Here is a 19189-nt window from a genome sequence, read left to right as displayed (position 1 = left end):
GAACTGTCCGTTTTTTCCATTCACCTCTTGTCAGTTGCTGAATTAATCTTAATCACTCCATGAGAAATATTCCATATGTCAAACAGACTACCTGGAAGAATATTTTTATAATCAGCTTTCATTTTTCTTCCTGTTGATCTTGTTTTGCATTAAGTTCTTATTACTTGGAAACACTCRTGTCAGCTGTGGTCCATCCAGCCATAAATCATCTCTGCCACCTTTAGCCGACTGGTTTCTGAAAACATGAAAGCCTGAGAGGCTTTGCAGAAAATATGTACTGTTATTGCTGCTGGTAAATAGTACAATGGGGAAAAGAAACACTGACAGACAAATCTAAAATATATGATGATAGATCTCAAGCCCATCATTATATTGTTCATTCAGGATGTCTTGCCATCAAACTGAAAATGTCATAAAGAAAATCATTCGTGAAATAGGACAAGAGTGTGCCAGTAAAGGACAAACTGTTTCTGAAACCTTGGTAGCTTTCCTGGTAAGAATAAATTAAATATTTTAAGTTTTTTTATTATTCTTATTCATTCACCTGTTTTTTCTAATAACAATCAACTTATAGTCAATAAAGTATTAACAAATAAATACATTTTAATAACAGAGCATATAGGTCAGAATTTTCAAACCTGGGTGCTTTTAGCTTGGCAGTCCAAACTTGTTTCTAAGACTTTCATGGGTGTAAAGACTTAATTTTACACAGTGTGAATAGTTCCTCTAAAGCTGATGACACTATTCAGAATGAATGATGTGAGGCAAGGACATAGATCATTCTTTTCATGTTAAAAATCAATAAACTTCAAATGTCAAGTTCATGTCATGGTGCCAAAGCTGGAATAGCTACAGCTGAGGCTTTCAGGAGCAAYTTGAACTTTGAAATACCTGTTTCTGATTGCCCAAGTTGAAAATTTTTAAAGGGGTTTTCATTGATATTCAGTATAGGGTCTTAAAAACCTAAGAAACTATCTTATTCCTCTGAAATGCTGTGCATGTGACTATATGGCCATTAAAGACTGTGGGTCCTGAGTGCCTGGAATTCTTTAAAATTGGAATGAAAGTTCTCTCTCAATTTTCTTCTCTAGTCTGATAAATGTTTTGTGGATGTTTTTTTATTTWTTTWTWTTTTTTTTTTTGAAAGGGAATCAATCTCAATGTTGTCATTGGTAGACAACTGTATGTATGCTAAAACATTATACACTTTGGCAATCTGTTCTTACAAAGCACAGCATTGTTGCAGAATATAGCCTAAATGCACCTTCAGAGATTTGTGTGTAAAAAGATGGAGCTTCTTTCTTTCAAATGTCATAAGAACAGAATTGATAAGCTCTTGGTAAGCTTTTGTAAGAGTGTAAATGGTTCACAGCAGTATTGTTAGTCTGTCTTTTTTTTTCTTTCTTTTTCTCTAGATGAAGAAGACACTGTGGCTTTAAAAAATACACTGGGCTCAAAAGTATTATTAATTAAACATTAAAAATCTTATGAAAGAAAATCTTTCTCATGCGGCTGGCAAAATACAGCCAAGCATGCAAATATTTCTGTGTTTGCAAAACACTATGAAATTTTTATCCAAATAGTATTTTTTATATGTGCATGTGTAGTGGTGCATGCAACACCAACCTAGAAGTGTGTAAACAAGCATGATAGATTTTTATAAAATTTTACTTAGAAAAACATTTTTCCGGGAAACTTTTATGGAGCTATATTTAAATATTTCTCTGCAGTGTTTGCATCCCACGTAGTTAGATTTTTTTTCCACTGGTGTCAGAGAACTGAAATTGAAACTGTCAACACATGAAATGTGGTAGCTTTATGTCATTATCAAAGATTGCCATGGAAAAAAGAATAGTAAAGATAGTATTTGCACAGTTGGATAATCTGAAGTATATTGGTAATCCTCCAGATGGGAAAATCTGTAACTTTCCACTGTTTCTTTTAAACCACAGCTCTGTCACAGTTCCTTTTGTTCAGTAAGTGTATAAAGAAATTCTTATGCATTGCACTCTCCAGCTGTTGGACTCAATCATTGTAAACCGTTTTTCCTACAAACCTATTCATTCCATCAGAAAGTCTCATGAATATGTGTCACTCTTGGTTACAGTAAAGAAGGGAGATTACAGGATCATGAGTTGTTTATAATTCACAAGGATAACAAAAATGGGAAGAATTAGTTTCAATTGTTTCCTTTTAAGCTAAAGAAATATTGTCTTCATGTAAGATTTTTAGGAAGAAAAAAAGGCAAGTCCCAAAGAATATATGTTGAGATATAAATTAATAGCTTTCTTTTGGCAATCTCTAGGTGAAAGCTRTTGTTCTAGATCCAAGAAATGACTTTAATGTGGATCGAATCCTTACAAAACAAGATGTGCAAAATCTTATCCAGGTAATTCTGATGTGATATCGAATTCCCTGTCAGGACTTACCTAAGACTATAGCATTATTTGCTACCTGTTCCTAAAACTAAAATGCCATTTTGTTTTGATATGTAAATTTTCACACCTCTAATGATACTTTATTCTCATAGTTCTGTACCTCAAGATTGGACTGTGTGTTCTTTCATGTTAATAATACCTTACACTTCATAGTGTTCACTATATGTTGGGAGAATGGGAAGAAAAGGATTTTCTTACTGTTAAGAAACGTGTGTCATAGTCAATGACAGTTCAGAATTTTCCTCGGTGAYTTGAAATAATTCATTTATTCTGTCTCTCTTCATAGCTCTGTGTTACTAGACTGCTTGACACAACAAACCCATCTCTGGACACGATTAAGATGCAAGTTTACTTTGATATGAATTACACAAACCGCGGTAATTTCAGTACAGATAAATTATTTAACTGAAGAAATTGATTCTGAGTTTAGCATTTAATAACTCTCTGTAGGGATAATAATGACTCCTGTTAAATCACTGCTGGCAGTAAAGTAAAATAAAAATCCCTGAATAAGTGTACTACGTAGGAGTATGGTGTTTAAGTGTGGATATAGGAGGGAAAAAGATGTACATTAGATTTCAGGGCACACTCATCTCATCTTATCTGAGAGGTTTACTGAATGGAGTGATTTAGATTCCTTGAGATCAATTATGCTTTCAGTTGCACTGGCTTGCTGTGTCCAGCTGGGCACCCAGCACAGTACTGGTGTATCTGAGGGAGTGCCCCTACCCAAAAGTGCACAAATGTATCTGAAAGAGAGCTTAGTGTTTTATCAGTTTCCATAATTCAGAGATATAAGCAATCTTGAACGATCAGTTATCGTTTTAAAAAGACCAAATTTATCTGATTCAGAGATTTTAGTAAATAAGAATATTTCAAACCTCATGATATTGTCAAAGCCAAGTATGGTTTGGTCTGGCCAATGGTAACTTCACACAGTCTTAAAATGGGGATGCAGAAATGGAAAAAACTGAGAAAGGGAGAATGTCTCTGTTGTCACTGTAACTTTAAATCTTAAAGGGACAGGGAGGGCTGGGACAAAGATGACATCAGAACAAGAGAATAAACTTTATTTGGGGAGAAGTCATGAAAATGTTGTTTTATTATTTTGGGACATTAAAAACAAAAATTAGCAAAACTGAAGAGCAGCTCCAAAGCACTTTTGGAAGGAGCTCACTAAGTTCAGTAAAATTCTGACACCCTGGGTAGTCAGATTTGGGCATGTAACTTTAGGTTTGTGCAGAATACGTGTGTGTGAATGTGTGTGATAGGTTCCTACTACCAGAGTCAGAAGGTTGCTGACTGGGCTATATAGTTCTCCTAAGGTTGGGCTAAAGGGTTCTCTGGACTCTGCTGACTAATTATATCAGTTATGCTGATGTTAAACTCTGCTACTGTAAATTATAATCGTCTATAATGGTCTTGGACATCTCATTCACCTATCTAGGCTTCAGAACTCTTGAGCAGGCACTGATTCTAGGAATTGCACCCTCTGTATATGCCGAATTGCAATGAATTTACATCGCACTTTCTAATAGTCCTTCTCTCTTAGCTGAATTACTCAGTGAGCAACATCGTGTTCTGGAGGGAAGGCTGGCCCCTGTGGTCAGAGATATCACGGATAGTCGTCCTCGTACAAAAGAAGAAATGGAGAATGTGTATCGAACAATTGTTAGCTATGTGCTGCTGTGCTCTGGCCTTGGATCCCCAACAGATATTGAAGTTGTCAGGGAGGTAACAGGTCAGTAAACTCTCAGTAGCGAAACAGGGCTTTTCTTACTGAAAAAAAAATTGCCTTCTCTTTGCTGATCTTTAGCTATAGATGTGGTAAACTGTGATGTGATGAATGGTGAGTATCCAGACTGGCACTGCCCAGCCTTGAAGACAAAATCTACCATAGGCTTTCCACAGTTACTTTCCTCAGTTGTTCAGCAGAGGAAGTTATTTGTTTGTTTAATAATTTTCTTTTCTGTTCCCTCAAACTGAGGGCTTTTTTCACCTTCTGTAATCCTTCCAGCTGCCTTGCAGAGTGTATTCCCTCAGACAGAGCTGGCTACTTTCATCTCACTCAGTAAGAAGAACAAAGAGCAACAGCTGAAAACTCTTACCATGCTTGTCACAGGGATTCGGTTGTACAACAAGGAAYGGGGGAAGGGAGGAAACAGCATTGATGACTGTAAGTATACAACAGTATTTTGGTTATGAATTCCCAATTAATTTGTCCTGGTCTTCTTTACTACTTTAGTTCCAATGATATCCTGTCTCGTTAGATAAACAGCTTTGAACCTAAGGGAGAAGTACATGTGTTGTATTTGAGTATAGGTTTCCAGGTAGACTACTGTTTAGCTATGGGTGAGTCCTATGCAGTCGAAGTGGAAGGGTGATCTGTGTTATTTTCATGTCCTGCTTTACCTCATAACTTGTTCCCTCATCTCTTGCCACTAAGTGATTGAATTGTGTAATGTTTGCCTTAAAAACAGTTAATTAAAATCTCAAAAGGAAGCTGTCAGTCCAGTTAGAATTTTTGGTGAAGCGTGTTAATTAGAAGTGATAAAAGTCAATGGGGCGTTATCTCTATTCTCATTATTTAGATAAACTTCTTCAGATTCTTACCGCGTTCTCAAAAACTGTGAATCTTTTGACTTGTTTAATAAAAAAAGAGGCAAAAACCTTGAAGCCTTGTTCAGAGTAGGACAAAACTTTCCTATTGCTCTTATTTTTAAAAGTTTTACTCTCTTCTGTCCTCCAAAAGTCAACATGAGTTCTGGTAAGCTTACAATTAATAAATAAATGGCTGTTCAGGGGAAATGTTTTTGAGAATATGCATATAGCATGGAATATAGTTCAGTGTGGGGACTTATTCATAGGAAAGGTCTGCAGCTCAATTTTAGGACAAAAACTTTATTTTAAAAGACCAAAGTTTCTGGAATACAGGCTACGGCCTCTCTCTCTGCTGCTGAGAAAATTGTACTTTACTGGAAAGCAAAGCACTTGCTTTGGGTAGTATTTAGGTAGTATTTTAATTAAAGTAGCATAAGTAGGAAACGTATATTTACCACATCCAAGAAAGAAGAAGGCAATTTTTTTAGATTTTCATGATACCTTTTTCTGCAAGTCTTATGCAAAATATTTTTATTTTTCTATTTTTATAATACATACTATCCTGCAAATGCCACCTTTCTGTGTTGTGGTTGGCTCTATTCTAGGTTCACAGGGCCTTGTTAACAGTGTGACCAAATATTCAACTATTGTGGTTATATAGTAGGTGCGATTTACAACATGTTGTGGCCTTTGTCACTGTAATATCTGTGTTTCTGTGGCTGATTAAAATAGATAATGTTTGTTAATCCTGTTACTCTTCTTAGCTTACTATAGTACGGATTCTATTGTGTTGGCCTGTCTATGCATCACTTTTGAATAGTTAGGAAAAGACAGAGCATGAATGCTCTTAGAACAGAGGTTAAAATGCGTGTCTTTATGCTTAAGGTCATGTTAGCAGCAATCTTGCTGGGGTAGGAATGTTCATTGGCTTTTTACTCTGCTTATAAAACAGTAAATCAGTCGAGGTTTCTCCTGCTGTGGTTAGATTGCTTATAATACCTGAGCCAATTTACTTCCCAGTCTAGCTCTGSTAAATCTAGCCTATCTGTGCCTATAGTGTTTTGAGTAGAAACACCTAAACTCCAATTAACGTGCTGCTGCTTGCCAGTGTTTCTTGCATTAAAAATTAAATCTGAAGAGGAATAAACAACAAATCTCTGTGCTGTGCACTTCAAGAAAGTGGCTGGACCTTCTTATCTCATTTCTCTTGCAGAGATATCTGTTTGCATATCAAAACAGAGTGTAATGGATGGCCTCTGTTGATAATGCATTTTTAAAGAAAAAGAATTATTTATTGAGTATTTCATATCAGCTAAAATGTTTTAGATTAACCTGTGCCATTTTGGGGAATTTGTTTTTTTTTAAGTACTAATATTTAATTTTAGTAACTGCACAGATATATTCTTTTTCACATAGTACCTTTTTTGGTGTTTAATAACAATCTATGACTCTTGCTTAGAGCACTGTTAGATCTCCCAGAATCCAGGCAATGGGAGCCTGTTTTTGTTATTCATATTTTACAAATGAGAAAACTGAGAATTGAAAATTATGCAAATTGTCTAAAGTCTCTCAGAAAACCCATGTCAGTATTTTCAACTGAACTGCATCTATTATAAAACTAATTTTCTCACAGTCCTTGACTTCACTGTGATRTTTCTGCACTTGTAATTACTCCTCTTTGGAACCACTTGATTAGTGAGATACCTCAGCTGAATGTGGTACACAAGCATTTGAAAATTCATGAATATCAGAATAAAATTTAGAAATCAGAATGTTGTTGGAAGACTGTTTTGCTCATAAAATTATATTGTAATGATTTGCTAATGATTTAAATCAATTGTTTTATATGTATCTCACTTTTATTCTATACAAACAGTGCCAGCCATTCTGAATGAAGCTATTCCGTCAGCTACACGGGCTCTTGATGAATGTCTTAATACTTGCCATATACTAGCCCCCTGTTTCACAGCTCTGTTGGAGTCAATGCATGAAGACCGTTGTAGATATATGCAGCTTAGTTCTTTTAAATTAAAAGAAGCACTGTTCAATGTGAGACAATACGAAGCTTTCCTTTGCATCCTCCTGGTGAGATATTCTTATGTTATATCCTATTTTTATTGCAGATGGGATGTATTCAAGTTACCTATTTGTACAAGATAGAAAGGTGAGGGGCTTGATTCAGAAACCAGTGAAATCAGATTTATCTCAGTACATGAGAACTTACATAATCTGTCATGCAGAACTTTGTAACTTGCTGGTTTTGTCTACTGTCAGGTAAAAGACAAAACAGATTGTTTGATCCACTGTGGCTATGCTTCCGTTTCCCTTTTGGTTTTTATTTTTTTTCCTAGATTAACTTTGTTAGCAGAGGATTGAGAAAGTAGGATTTTTTTCTTGTTTCTATACTGATGCTTGGTCTGCTTGGACACTGTATGATGACTGGAGAATAAGTTGAATTCTGTCATAAAATATCTAGTAACAAAAGCCAGATTCCCTGAAATAACAAATTAGATTTCTTAAAACCTGAAATTTGAAGAACAAAAAAGTTGGACAAGAAGACTTGTTTCTGTTAATAGCTATACCACAAAAAAAGCATGAAAGAAAAATTCTCCTTGTTCAATGTTTATATCATCTCAATTTTGATCTGAAAGCACCTCCAACACATACTGAGTGATCAGAAGTCTCTTAAGAATACCACTTAAATCCTTGATACTTGCTTTCTTTATAAAAACCATTTTATTTGTCTTTTGAAAAACTGTAGGCTTTTTATTACTTTGCTGTATATCATAAAGCTATGAAAAATATTTCTCATTTTAAGTTTTTTTTAATTCTCTTTATTGTTAAAGTGCAGAGATTTTATATAAAAAATACTAATATATGTTTGAGAGAAGAGGTGCCTGGTTTTATATACTTGAATACTTAAGGAATAATATACTTCATTGAAAGTTATGATCCATTTCATTTCTTAAAATAGTTGTCTGAAAACAGTTGATTGAAGAGATCTAAATGAATATTTAGTACCTAATACTTAATTTTTTTGACTGTCATAGTTCTTACCTGAGGCACATTCTCTTTCCAGTCTGAGGTAATTACAAGTGCTCGAGAAGTTGAAGCGACAAACACACAGTTTGCAGCAACAATGGAGCAATTAAAAAGCACTGTTCAGAATAAGGTTTCTGTGGGTACCACCGAAGTTTTTGTAAGTATTTTGAGTGGAAAACCTATTTCTTCTTAATTACAAAACATTAGAAAACTATTACAATGTACTTGATCCAAGTATTTTTGCATAGTTTGTGTTAAGAAGAAGGGGTTTCTTCTCTATTGTAATTCCAAGTGATTTTTGAAGGGGCAACTAAAATAAAGATTGGATCTCAAGGTAGAAGAAAAGCAGGGTGCAGAAAGGGAGGAGAAAGAATTAAATGGTATTTTATTGTAAGTATCTTCAGTCATTTGTCGGTATTTGTAGATTTACAGTTATATTTTCTTGTTTGGTGTAAATACTCTCTCCTGTTTCTTGCAGAAATGGCAAGAACAAAATAATAATAGATAACAGCACATGATTCTTTTAAAGTTCTTTCAGATAGCAATATCCTGTAATTGCAATAGGACTCCTGGATAACATTTTCCTAAAGAAGGTAGGTTTCTAGATAGGGTTTTCAGTCTCTCTGGCCTTCCCAATAGCTTCTGAATCTGTTGGCCAGCTTCAGCCAAGTTAGCTGGAGATCTCAAAAATAACTCAGTTTCTACGAGTTTTGTGAAAAATAAGCAACTGGACAGACATAGTTAGAACCCTCCTAAGATGAAGTCTGCAATGGGAGTGCCTCAGTTAACATGTCCAGCCAGCCAGCCCTTCCAGCTGGTCAGTTTGTGTGTGCTGCCCGGCCAGTGAGCAGACAGGTAGCTCTRTACCATCCATACTCCTTAGTTGATAGTTACAGGAGGCAGGAGGAAGGTGTGGGAGGAAGAGTGAATTAGTGACAGACACCAGAAGTATTGTAAAGGCAGGTGCTTGACAACRCTATGAAGACCTGAGGTTATTACAGTAGCACAATGTAATGGAAGTGGGATACAAATCTGACAGAGACCACGCTTCGTTAAATTTGCTTTTCATGGATGAGAGCATTGTCTTCCATTTTAATTCCTTGTATATAGAATGCTTGAATCAGCATTCAGCTAATGCAAATTTAGGTTATATTTCATCCTTCAAAACAAAAGATGAAGTGAAATGAAGATGAAGAAATGAAGTCTAATGTGGATGGGGGGAGGGAGATCCCGTCCCCTCTACCTACTCAGAGAATTTCTTATGCTTTCCTTAAAGGCATCTGCCCTGCAAATTCATGAGTGGCACTTTGACTGAGGTGCATCTCAGGCATAATCTGACACTCCAGTTTGTATAAGCTTGTGATTTTCTAAGCCAGACACCTTCTCATTTTGGAGAACATTTTCCCCTTTGTCCAGCTGCTCAAAGCAGTTCTTTTTCTCCATCTTTGTGGAGTTTAAGTGCCAGGTGTGTACTGTAAGATGGTCATAAAGGCACAGGAAGGAGGAGAGTAAAGAGGTGAATGAGCTTCTCTCAAGGGCAGGTCAGAGAAGGAAGCCAGGGCTATGTTCTTTGACCTGTTCTGAAAAGTCTGTTTCTTCCCCTGGGTGATAAAAGGAGCCTATGAAGATTCAGTTCGCTAACCTGAATTTAACCTTTTTGAATACACATTACCCTTTTCCTTAGAAACTCTTTGCACTTCTCTGCTTCTTTCCTAGATTTTCTTCTCTCCTCAGCTTGGTTTGCTGGTTTTACTTCTCTGTGGGAGAGAGAATATGTAAGGTCATTTGATTTCAGGTCTTTCTCAGGCAGAGATTTTTTATTACAGAACCCTTTAAATAACTCTTGTTGTCTTCAAGTAGTTGCTGAGAAGCTGCATCCAGCAGGAATGTAGAGAAGCAGGACATTCTACAATTTAAAAATTTGTAGGATAAGGCCTCTATTTATAATAAGCAGGTGTTATAAGAAACATAATAGATTTTGTTCATATTCTTTTCTTTATTCTAGCAAGAATAATTTTGATCTTGCTTCCTTTCCTTTAATTTCTTTCATTTTTTGTAACTAACATTTCCACAGTGTTAGTGAGACTGATGTATTCCAGGGCTAACTCAGTTGGCCATTCTTAACATAATGTTAATACGCATATAATGTTGTTAACACGCATTTCAGTTTCATTGTATCTCTTCTAAACACTCTTGAGTTTAGATTTAACAGGGCACATTTTCTCTCACTGTCACTGAAATCAACATTTATCCTAAAAGCTCACAAGTTTTTTTTCCGCGTATGTGTGCGCATACATGTCAGCATCGTTGCTGGGAATGGCAACTTCCAGTTTTGTCCTGAATGTTGCACCCTCTGAAGCTTGCACACCATCATTTGGGCACATACTATGGCTTGGGTATTGTGGTACTAAGTGAATGGAAACAAAATAATACAGCCTGATATTTTTTTTACATATGAGTGTGTTCTGATTTCATTCGGTAGCTAACTAGTTGCATTTTGTCTAATCCTAGCACAGAAATTTCTTTGCCCCATCCTATTCTTGCATTTGCAGTTATTAAACCATATTGGCAGTGAATCATTCAATTCAAAGTATGGCCTCAGCGTAACCTATTTTGAAAAGACTTTGTAGTTAAGTGAATAAAAAGAATCATTCTGTCCCTGGGGTCTGGGCATATCTGCTAGAAGTTCACTTTGAAAGCCCAAGAATTACCCTGAATTTCTGGATGATGAAGGCCTTGCAGATCAGACCTGTTTCATTCATAGCTGGGATTGTTGAGCACAGCGTTTGGWTTATGTTACAGGCATAAACAATTATGGATTCAGATCATTTTCTTTTTTCTGCCAGCCTCTCTTTGTTGCACTTTCAAACCTATGGACCAGCTATCAGGATGAGATACTGCTGCTAAGTTTGCTCACGAATATGACTAATAATCTGCAGCAGTTCTTGGAAACCCAATCACAGCTTTTTCCTGAGGAAATGCTAACATCTCTTCTCGAAGGAGTGACTGTGAAAAGTGATGAGGAAAGGATAAGAGAAACCATGGGTACTAAAAATTATTACCTTTTCTTTTTCTTCACTTTCTCAGCCCTTGCAAGATTTTGTAATTTAAATTCTATTTGTAGAAGGTGCTACACGTTCATTTTAATAACTGGAGTTTGCAGAGAGGTTAATAAAATGAAGCCCTAGAAAGGTATGGATTTATTTTTAATGTAGTATGGTTCAGGCTTTTATTTTTACATTTTTAATATATTTTTTATATGTTTTTTATGTATAAAATTAAAATGTATCTCTTTACCAGATAGAAACATGCCTTATAAAAATGGCGGAATGTCCAGAAAGAAGAATATGTCTAAAATTATTTTTATGTTTCTTAAGGTTGTCTGTGTCTTTTATATCTTCTGGAACTTCTGAAAAGGGGAGGTAGAGGGGAATAAAAATGCTAATTTAATGGAGCTTTGGGTACTAGAAATATTAGGGATATCATCTTACAAGGAAATAACCTAGTTTTACTCTAGGATATCTGTAATGTGTGAGTGGGTAAAAAACTAAATAGAATCATATCATCTTCTTCTTGTAATCTCTATTTCCAAACAAAATTAAGAAAGGACCCTGAAGTTAAATGAAGCTTTCTTTGGAAGGATCTCTCCTAAGGCAGGCCTGAGGTTTGGCTTTTGGGATCTTAGCACTTCAGGCCATCCTGTGAAGATAATGGGAGTCCAATCATCCTGTAACTTTATTATATGCTAACATGAGATTTTTTTTTATTATTTTTTTTAACTGCCATTCTTCCTTTGTAAACCTTTTTCCAGGAACCAGAGTAAATGTTTCTGATTTCAAGAACCAAGAATGGCTTTTTCCAGAGACTACCACTAATTTTGACCAGTTGCCAATCCAGTACCATGGTTTCTGTGCTTATGCAATTGGTGAGAAGGGCCTCATTCTTCCAGGTATACTTTGTAGTTACTTTTTCTTTTTTTATTTACAAGTACGTAAGCACCAGTGAAAATGTAAAGTAGTGATCTGAATGCTTTCTTTTGTGCCAGATGAGGAGAACTGTATTTTCATGCATGCAATTTCCATCTCAGATAAACCTTTAAAAATATTTTTCTTTAAAAAATATTCAGATAAACTGTCCAAAATAGACTGCAGGAGAGTTTCAAGAGAAAGTAGGCTTACTCAAGAAGAAGCAGAGACAAGATGTGATGATTAGATGTTTCCTTCTGTTATCTGTGCATGTGTATAACCTACATGGCAGCTGAATGCAGTTTTTTGAGTTTTGTTAATGTATTTTTAACACAGGATAACAACAGTCATTCCTTGTATTTTGTGTATCAGTGTATTGTAAACATAATCATGTGAGCCTAAATCATACGTATTTTTAAACTGTGTCTAGAAAGTACCAAAATTCTTCTCTGAAGAGAATGGAAAATTGCATTCAGTGGTCAGCTAGTCATAGGATTTTTTGGTCTGGTATAGAGTCACTTGTTTTGAATGCAAATCTTATTCCAGCTAACCTATCAGTTCATGTTGCCTCCCTATTCTTTATAGGACCTATCCATATAGAATGTTTCTAAACCTACCGCTAGTTTTAGGGAGTTAGAAGGAAAATACTGCCATTTTGGGGAGCAATATTAAAAAGTATGTATTTTAATTGTAGTGTAATTCACTTACATTTACTTAGTCTTGCACATGACAACAGTTGTCCTGGATCAGATTAAGAATCCCTCTAGCCTTATGCCCTGTTTCTGGCTGTGGTCAGTCATAGACACTTRAAGATTATGAGAAATCAAGCAGGAATAGTCCTTCCTTAATTATATCTTTCTGTGTTCTAGCAGTCAGTGGTTGTGGGATTTTCTTAGATAAATGTTGTGTCTGGACTATTATGATGAATAATCCTTCGTTGGAGTTTCTTCATTTATCTATTTGCTTTTTGAATCCATTTAGACTTTACCATGGGATGTTCTTATTGTCAAGTTAATCCCACAATTATATGTAGTATGAAAACATACTTCTTTGGTTTTAAAGAGAATGTTTTAAACTGTGGCTTGGTAATTTTATGAAAAGTCTGGTAGTTATTCTGCTGGAAAAATCATGAATAGTCATGTTGTGTCAGTTTTGCTTACAATTCATGGTTTTAGAACCCTGTATCATGTTCTTTTTCAGCAGTTGACCCTTTTTCATGTTGAAGAGGCCTGTTTCTTTAGCTTCTCTTTCTATGAAAAGTATTCCATGCCTCTGATCACTCCTGACTCCCTTGTTCTACTTTTTCTTATTCTGCTGTGTTGGAACAAAATACAGTATTCCATAATTGCATAATGATATTGTTCGATTTTCTCACTCTCTGTTTGTGTCCTTATACTGACATTCTTTTTGCTTTTTTCATTGCCATGGAGTAATGCAACATAACATTTTCAAGGCCCTGCCTGTGATGATTCTAAGTTTTTTTCCTGGGCAATAACATCTGAAGCAGAACCTGCTACTATCCTTGAGCTTAGGCTGTGTTTTCCTGTATCTGTTATTCAGCCTTTATTGACATTTAAATTTCCTGTTATTTTATTGTCCAACTTCTCAGTTACTTCATGTGATCCTTCAGATAATTTAGGCGTTATGGCTCTTGGTATAGATGGGCTGCTGCTGTGCTGCAATCAAATATTTGTTGGAGATTGTAGGGCAAACATTTGTGGGTGTGGGAAACATATATAGGAGGGAGTGTGCGTTTACTTATGCCCTTGCTATAGGAGTTCTATCCGTTATTTTTCTAGATATGGAGCCTCATCTCGACTCAGACATGCTGGATGTGAACTTACCAAAAGCAGTTGTGCTGGCCTGCAGAAATACATACTTCTGTATTTAAAAGCTTACATTCAGGGATTTATTCTGATTGCAAACAGAAAAAGAACTGAAAGAGGCTTCAGGGAAACATAAAATCATAATTACAAGTGCCATTTCTGTTGGATATTATACTGATTCGCTATATTATTTTGTTTTTCAGGAAACCCCGCTATTGGAATTTTAAAGCACAAAGACAGATGTTACGTTTTCAGTTCCAAAGAATCTGCATACATTTTTGCTCAGAATCCAGATAAATTTATTCAATTGAATACAGAAAAAGCAAAAGAACATGCAGAGCTAATTCAGCTCCTCGAACTTCATCATCAGTTTGAATACCTTGCTCCATACGCACAGGTATGCATTGCCCATGCCTCTTGCTGGGTCACTGATCTGTCTGTCCTTTCACACGAAGAGAACAGATGATACCCATCTTCAGAAAAGAAGTATAATCATCTGCCTTTCATACAGAATGTCTTCAGGTCTTTAGAGTATAGAAAAGAAACATTTTCTCTTAATGTTGTTTGCACGTCATCTCTACCTGGGAGGATGCATACAGCTGAAGGGTTGTGGCACTGATAAAAGCTTTTGTCCTTAGCCTAGGAAAATTCTGTGGCCGATGTTCATTTTCCTTGTTTTGTAAAAGTAGCTTGAAGGAACCATAAATAAATGCAACAGAAGAAGATGAGCCAGGTTGCATATTAACTGGAGCTTCCACTCAGGAGTTCATCAGTATGTACTGGTGCAGTTGTAATGACATCTAAGGACAAAAGTTACAGGACAGATAACAATATTAAAGAGGGCTCATTGTTAATGAATGTGACAGTACTACCATGTGAAATCCAAAGCCTTGATTTGGATGCACAGGCTTTTTCTGATAACATTGAGAATTGTAGCTACCAAATGATGCAGAGAATGTGGCCTTGAAGTTGCCTCTGGTGAGAAAGATAATGGCTTATATCCCAGCCCTGGCAGAGATATAAGCTATTCTCTTAAATAAGATTCACGATTTCGAGCCCATTCCTGGAAATAAACTGAGATGCATGCCTCGTAAAATACATTTGCTGGTTGTGGGGTCCTTTTTTATCCAAATTCCAATGATTAAGCATGTAGCCAGGATGTGGGAGGCTAAAATTCAGCTCTAGTCTAAAGGGTTTTCTGTCTGATTTTAACTGTGTCAAATATATATATTTTTTTCACTGGGAAGACTGCAGGGCAGGCAAAAGCACTGTTGACTATAAAAATCATTATTCACTTGTCGTTCTCTCACTTGCTTTTAAAAAGTATCATGAAAAGTGTCATGTCAATATGACATTTTACTGAAATGTCTGTATTCTTCTAATAAATGCCTTTTTTTTTAAAATACAGGCCAGAAATAGAGAAGAATGTTTGATGAGACCAATCACAAAATGTGACAGTAGTACTCAAACTGATACTCATATTTTGCCCCCAACTATTGTGGCATCCTATGAATGGAATGAGTGGGAATTGAGAAGAAAAGCTATAAAACTGGTTTGTACTGTTATTACCAGATTTTCATGTGTAGGATACCAAACTTCAGATTAAATTATTGTAAATTGTTGTTCCTTTCAACATAAATGTATCCCACACATCTGAATGTATCCAATGATAAACACTTCTGTTATAACCAGTTGTCTTTTTTTTCAGGTATTTTCTATCCTTGTTTCCATACTTTCCTTCTCACTCTCCCACTTCTTCCATATTTTTTTTCTCCAAACTGTTTTTGAGCAGTCCTTTTGGTGCTGTCTATTCATTCTAATTTCTTTATTTGCCATGATTAATTTCTTTATTAACAGTGAATTTTAAAGCCCTTTATCTACACTGAAATAACGTTACGAGTTTAAAGATAATGCTACATACTTTTGTTGTAGAGAAATGTTATAATAGGGTTGGTTTGGGTCAGGCAAAACTTCATTGCCTGTTGAGTGATGTATATTAATATTGTAAAATTGTAGTAAGTGGCAGATAGAATGGTTAGGAATACCTTTGATTCTGTTTGATCCTGCAGGAAACTTTCTCTAAGCTAGCTTATCCATCTCAGGAGATATCAAAGAATGAGGCCTTTATTTTTTGCATAATTAAATATTTTTTCATTTTATTCCAATACCTCATGTTTACTAAAACCAAATCTACTTTTTTGAAAATTTTGTCTCCCTCTTCCATGTAGAACAAGTTAGGAGAGGTACAAAAGAGAGCAAGAAGGCTTAGCATAGGATATAGAATGTAAAGGAAATGTTTGTTATACAATCATACTGAAAATCTGGTAGATTGGGAACCACAGTGTATCCATATGTCACATACACAAAAGCTTTTAAAGTAATGGTATCTTTTTAAAAAGCTGCTTTTAAGGGCTTGTTAGCGTGTGCAGTTGTTAAGGTATAGCACTTGATTTTCACCACTCAATCAAAATGAACTTGATAGTGTAGGGAACAACCAGTTACAAGTAGTAGTTACCAATAATAGCTGGGCACAGAATACTGCTCGTACATTTTTGTGAACAGTGCAGTTTGGAGCCTTTTGGTGTGCTGTGCAGCCTATTTCCTTTCTGCTGTTCTTTTTGCTCTTTTGCCATGAATTCTCCAACATTATATAGGAGAACAAAATTCTGGAGTGAGAATTCTTGGCAGTATTAACTTATTTATAAAAGCTTTTAATAATAGTTGTTATTGAGGCATATAAATAGAAGCCAACTAAGTTACAATATGCCTAGCTGAAAGCTTGTTTGCTTCTCTAATAGTATGTGCTGTAGCATAAATAAGACACATGCATTCAATGATTTATCTTCAGCATAAGCAAAAGATTAAGCACAAAGAGCACACCTAAGTCACTTTGTAGTTTCTTAGTTTAGAGACTAAGGATGTTTTAGTATCAGTTGTCCATATGAGACATTAGGGATGCTGACTGACACAAAAATTCCAAGATCCATGCAGTTATTTGTCTGCACTAACTGTGCTGAATTTAGAATACAAAAGTGATACAGTATTTAAAATTAAAGTGCTTAACTAACAGAAGTCAGTTACCATCTCATCTGTAAATTGGATGCTGGTAGGGGAGAAAAAGACACATTTGTGGGTTTTATTAGAGGATAAGCTCAGATGCCTGGGTTTTCTTTTTTTTTTTTCTCTTGTTCATACTGCACCAGAAAATTTGTGTTAATATAAAGCATTAAAATATGACTTTGTTATAACATTTATTTGATGTTAGAAAGTAAAGTTTTTGATCTATGTCTGTTTCTTTGTGCAAGCATACAGTATTTCTTGCAATAACATTCATTCAGTTCTTGAGAGGGATAAGCTTCATAGAGAAACAGTATTTCATGCCCAGTCTTGCTTTAATCATCAGTCAATACCTTTCTCGGATTAAATGCTAAAATACCTTTCTTTACATTCCATCTCTTCTGTAAATTCATTATTACTCTTTCTTCTGAAGTTTTCTTGATGACACCATGCATAAAATTTAGCTGCAGATTAAGATACCAAAATATGTCTACATGTAGGAATTTCAACTTCCATTACAGTCAGAGATCTATTTAGCAGAGTCTGGAGAGTACTTTGGTTTGTTCTTATATGAACACCTGAATTTGGTCAATTTAATCACTCTTCAGCCTCCACTGACTGGCCTRGATGCTAGGGAATTTCTCTCTTACAGGCAAGTGCATGAATCCTACCATATGAAACTGTATTTTGTATATTTCAGTGAGAACATTATGTTACATGTTTTGCATTATTTTGCATCAATCCTGATATGAAAAGCTTACTGGAAGAAGGAACATACATTTGGTGTATTAAGTGCTGACTTTGTAATATTAACACTTCATAAGAAGTGTTTTTGTAGTCATATCTACAGCAGCTGCTATGATTAAACAGGGCTTTATTCTTGCAATCATAAATTGCCTTACATTTTGCTCCTTGGCAAGGAGATAATGAGCAATGTCTGGAAGGGAGGCGTTTTCCCCTTTTATCTGATACTTTGTGACAAAATCCCCCAAGTCATTTGACAGAAACCAGCCAAAGGCTTAATCTTCTAGTTTAGTTAGCCTTAATATTTGGAATCCTCAAAGTTGTTTTCCGTCGCAGGTGCCCAAAGAGATTTATCTGCATACTGTCACGTTCAGGCTGCTTTCAGATTGATTCAAGTGAATTCGAAGCACTGGAAGAACTTAACATGAAAAAGAACATTTTATTCTAACAAAACAAAGTCTTCAGCATTTAAAAACATTGAAACAGTTACCAATGAGAAACAGAAGTGGTAGGAAGCTGACTTAAAATGGTGCCAGCTATATGTGCTGCCCTTCAAACATACTGTTTAGATTCAGGAGTTACCAAATCACAGTTGCAAGTGTGTTTTGATGCTAGGGTGAACTGTGCCATGTTATGGGTTTTGTGAAGCCTAAAATATACAAATGAATAATKTATAACACTTAATTATACACTAGCACAAAGATGTTCAAAGAAAAAGATTCTTATCTGATTTTTTTTTGTGTGTGTGTGTGTTTAGGCCAATTTGCGTCGCAAATTAACTCATGCCATGCAAACTAATCTCAGCCATATGAGAAGAGAGAACTCTACCCAAGTGTACTTGCCAAAAGATGTTGGCACCCAGACTAAGCGTGAGAACTCAAGCAATGTACCCAGACCACAGATTTTCTTGGAAGGTCTCCGAGGTGGATCATCTCCTACAGCTCATATGGTCAAAGTAGATTTAACAAGAGCAGTAGATGAAACATAGCTGAAAACGAGAAAGCAAAAGAAATCCAGTAAATGTATGTATAAAATTCTCAATGTATTTCTGAATTAAAATACAGCAGATTTTACTGTGGCTGTGATTCCAGGAGCAGTTGTTTTATTTGTCRTATCCGTTAGGGCCTGCAGAATGGCATTAAGTAGTAGTAATGATAAACCTGAAACACCTAGATTTTAAAAAGCAGTTTAGAATTGAGGCATGTCTGAAGATTCTGACTTAAATTAACATTTTAATGGGAAGTGTGTGTTTGGGGAATTTGAATATTTAATACAATGATTGTGTGCTGCAACACTATCCTTAAGAGCCACGTCTTTGAACAGTTCATAAAAGGTATAATGTAAGACAAAGAGCTGTTAAGAGATAACAAGGCCAATCGTGCAATTTCTACTGAGGCATAACTCTCACTGATGGGAAGTAAAAATGAATCCCAAGACAGTCATCCAAACATCACCTCTTAACCTTAGAGCAGCAGCATCAAGAAAGTAAATCCAGCAAAGGAAATCACCCTGGGTC

The 19189-nt window shown here is 35.6% G+C and overlaps 1 protein-coding gene across 1 annotated transcript; it reads left to right on the top strand.

Moving 5' to 3' along the window:
* Positions 1-385: 385 nt before the first annotated feature.
* CFAP206 (cilia and flagella associated protein 206) lies at positions 386-18681 on the top strand. The gene is made up of 12 exons (XM_085318666.1): positions 386-493; positions 2306-2389; positions 2725-2815; positions 3991-4179; positions 4456-4614; positions 6916-7124; positions 8119-8238; positions 10928-11126; positions 11893-12030; positions 14076-14269; positions 15281-15424; positions 18431-18681. Exons 1-12 carry the CDS (start codon positions 386-388, stop codon positions 18659-18661), a joined length of 1866 nt encoding a protein of 621 aa, XP_085174792.1. The 3' UTR covers positions 18662-18681.
* Positions 18682-19189: the final 508 nt, after the last annotated feature.

Source organism: Rhea americana, unplaced genomic scaffold, assembly GCF_003343005.1.
Source record: "Rhea americana isolate MKP2758 unplaced genomic scaffold, rheAme1 scaffold_55, whole genome shotgun sequence".
In the NCBI taxonomy this organism is placed as follows: Eukaryota; Metazoa; Chordata; class Aves; order Rheiformes; family Rheidae; genus Rhea; species Rhea americana.
The sequence above is the reverse complement of the archived record's forward strand: the minus strand, read 5'-3'. Positions and strand labels throughout refer to the sequence as shown.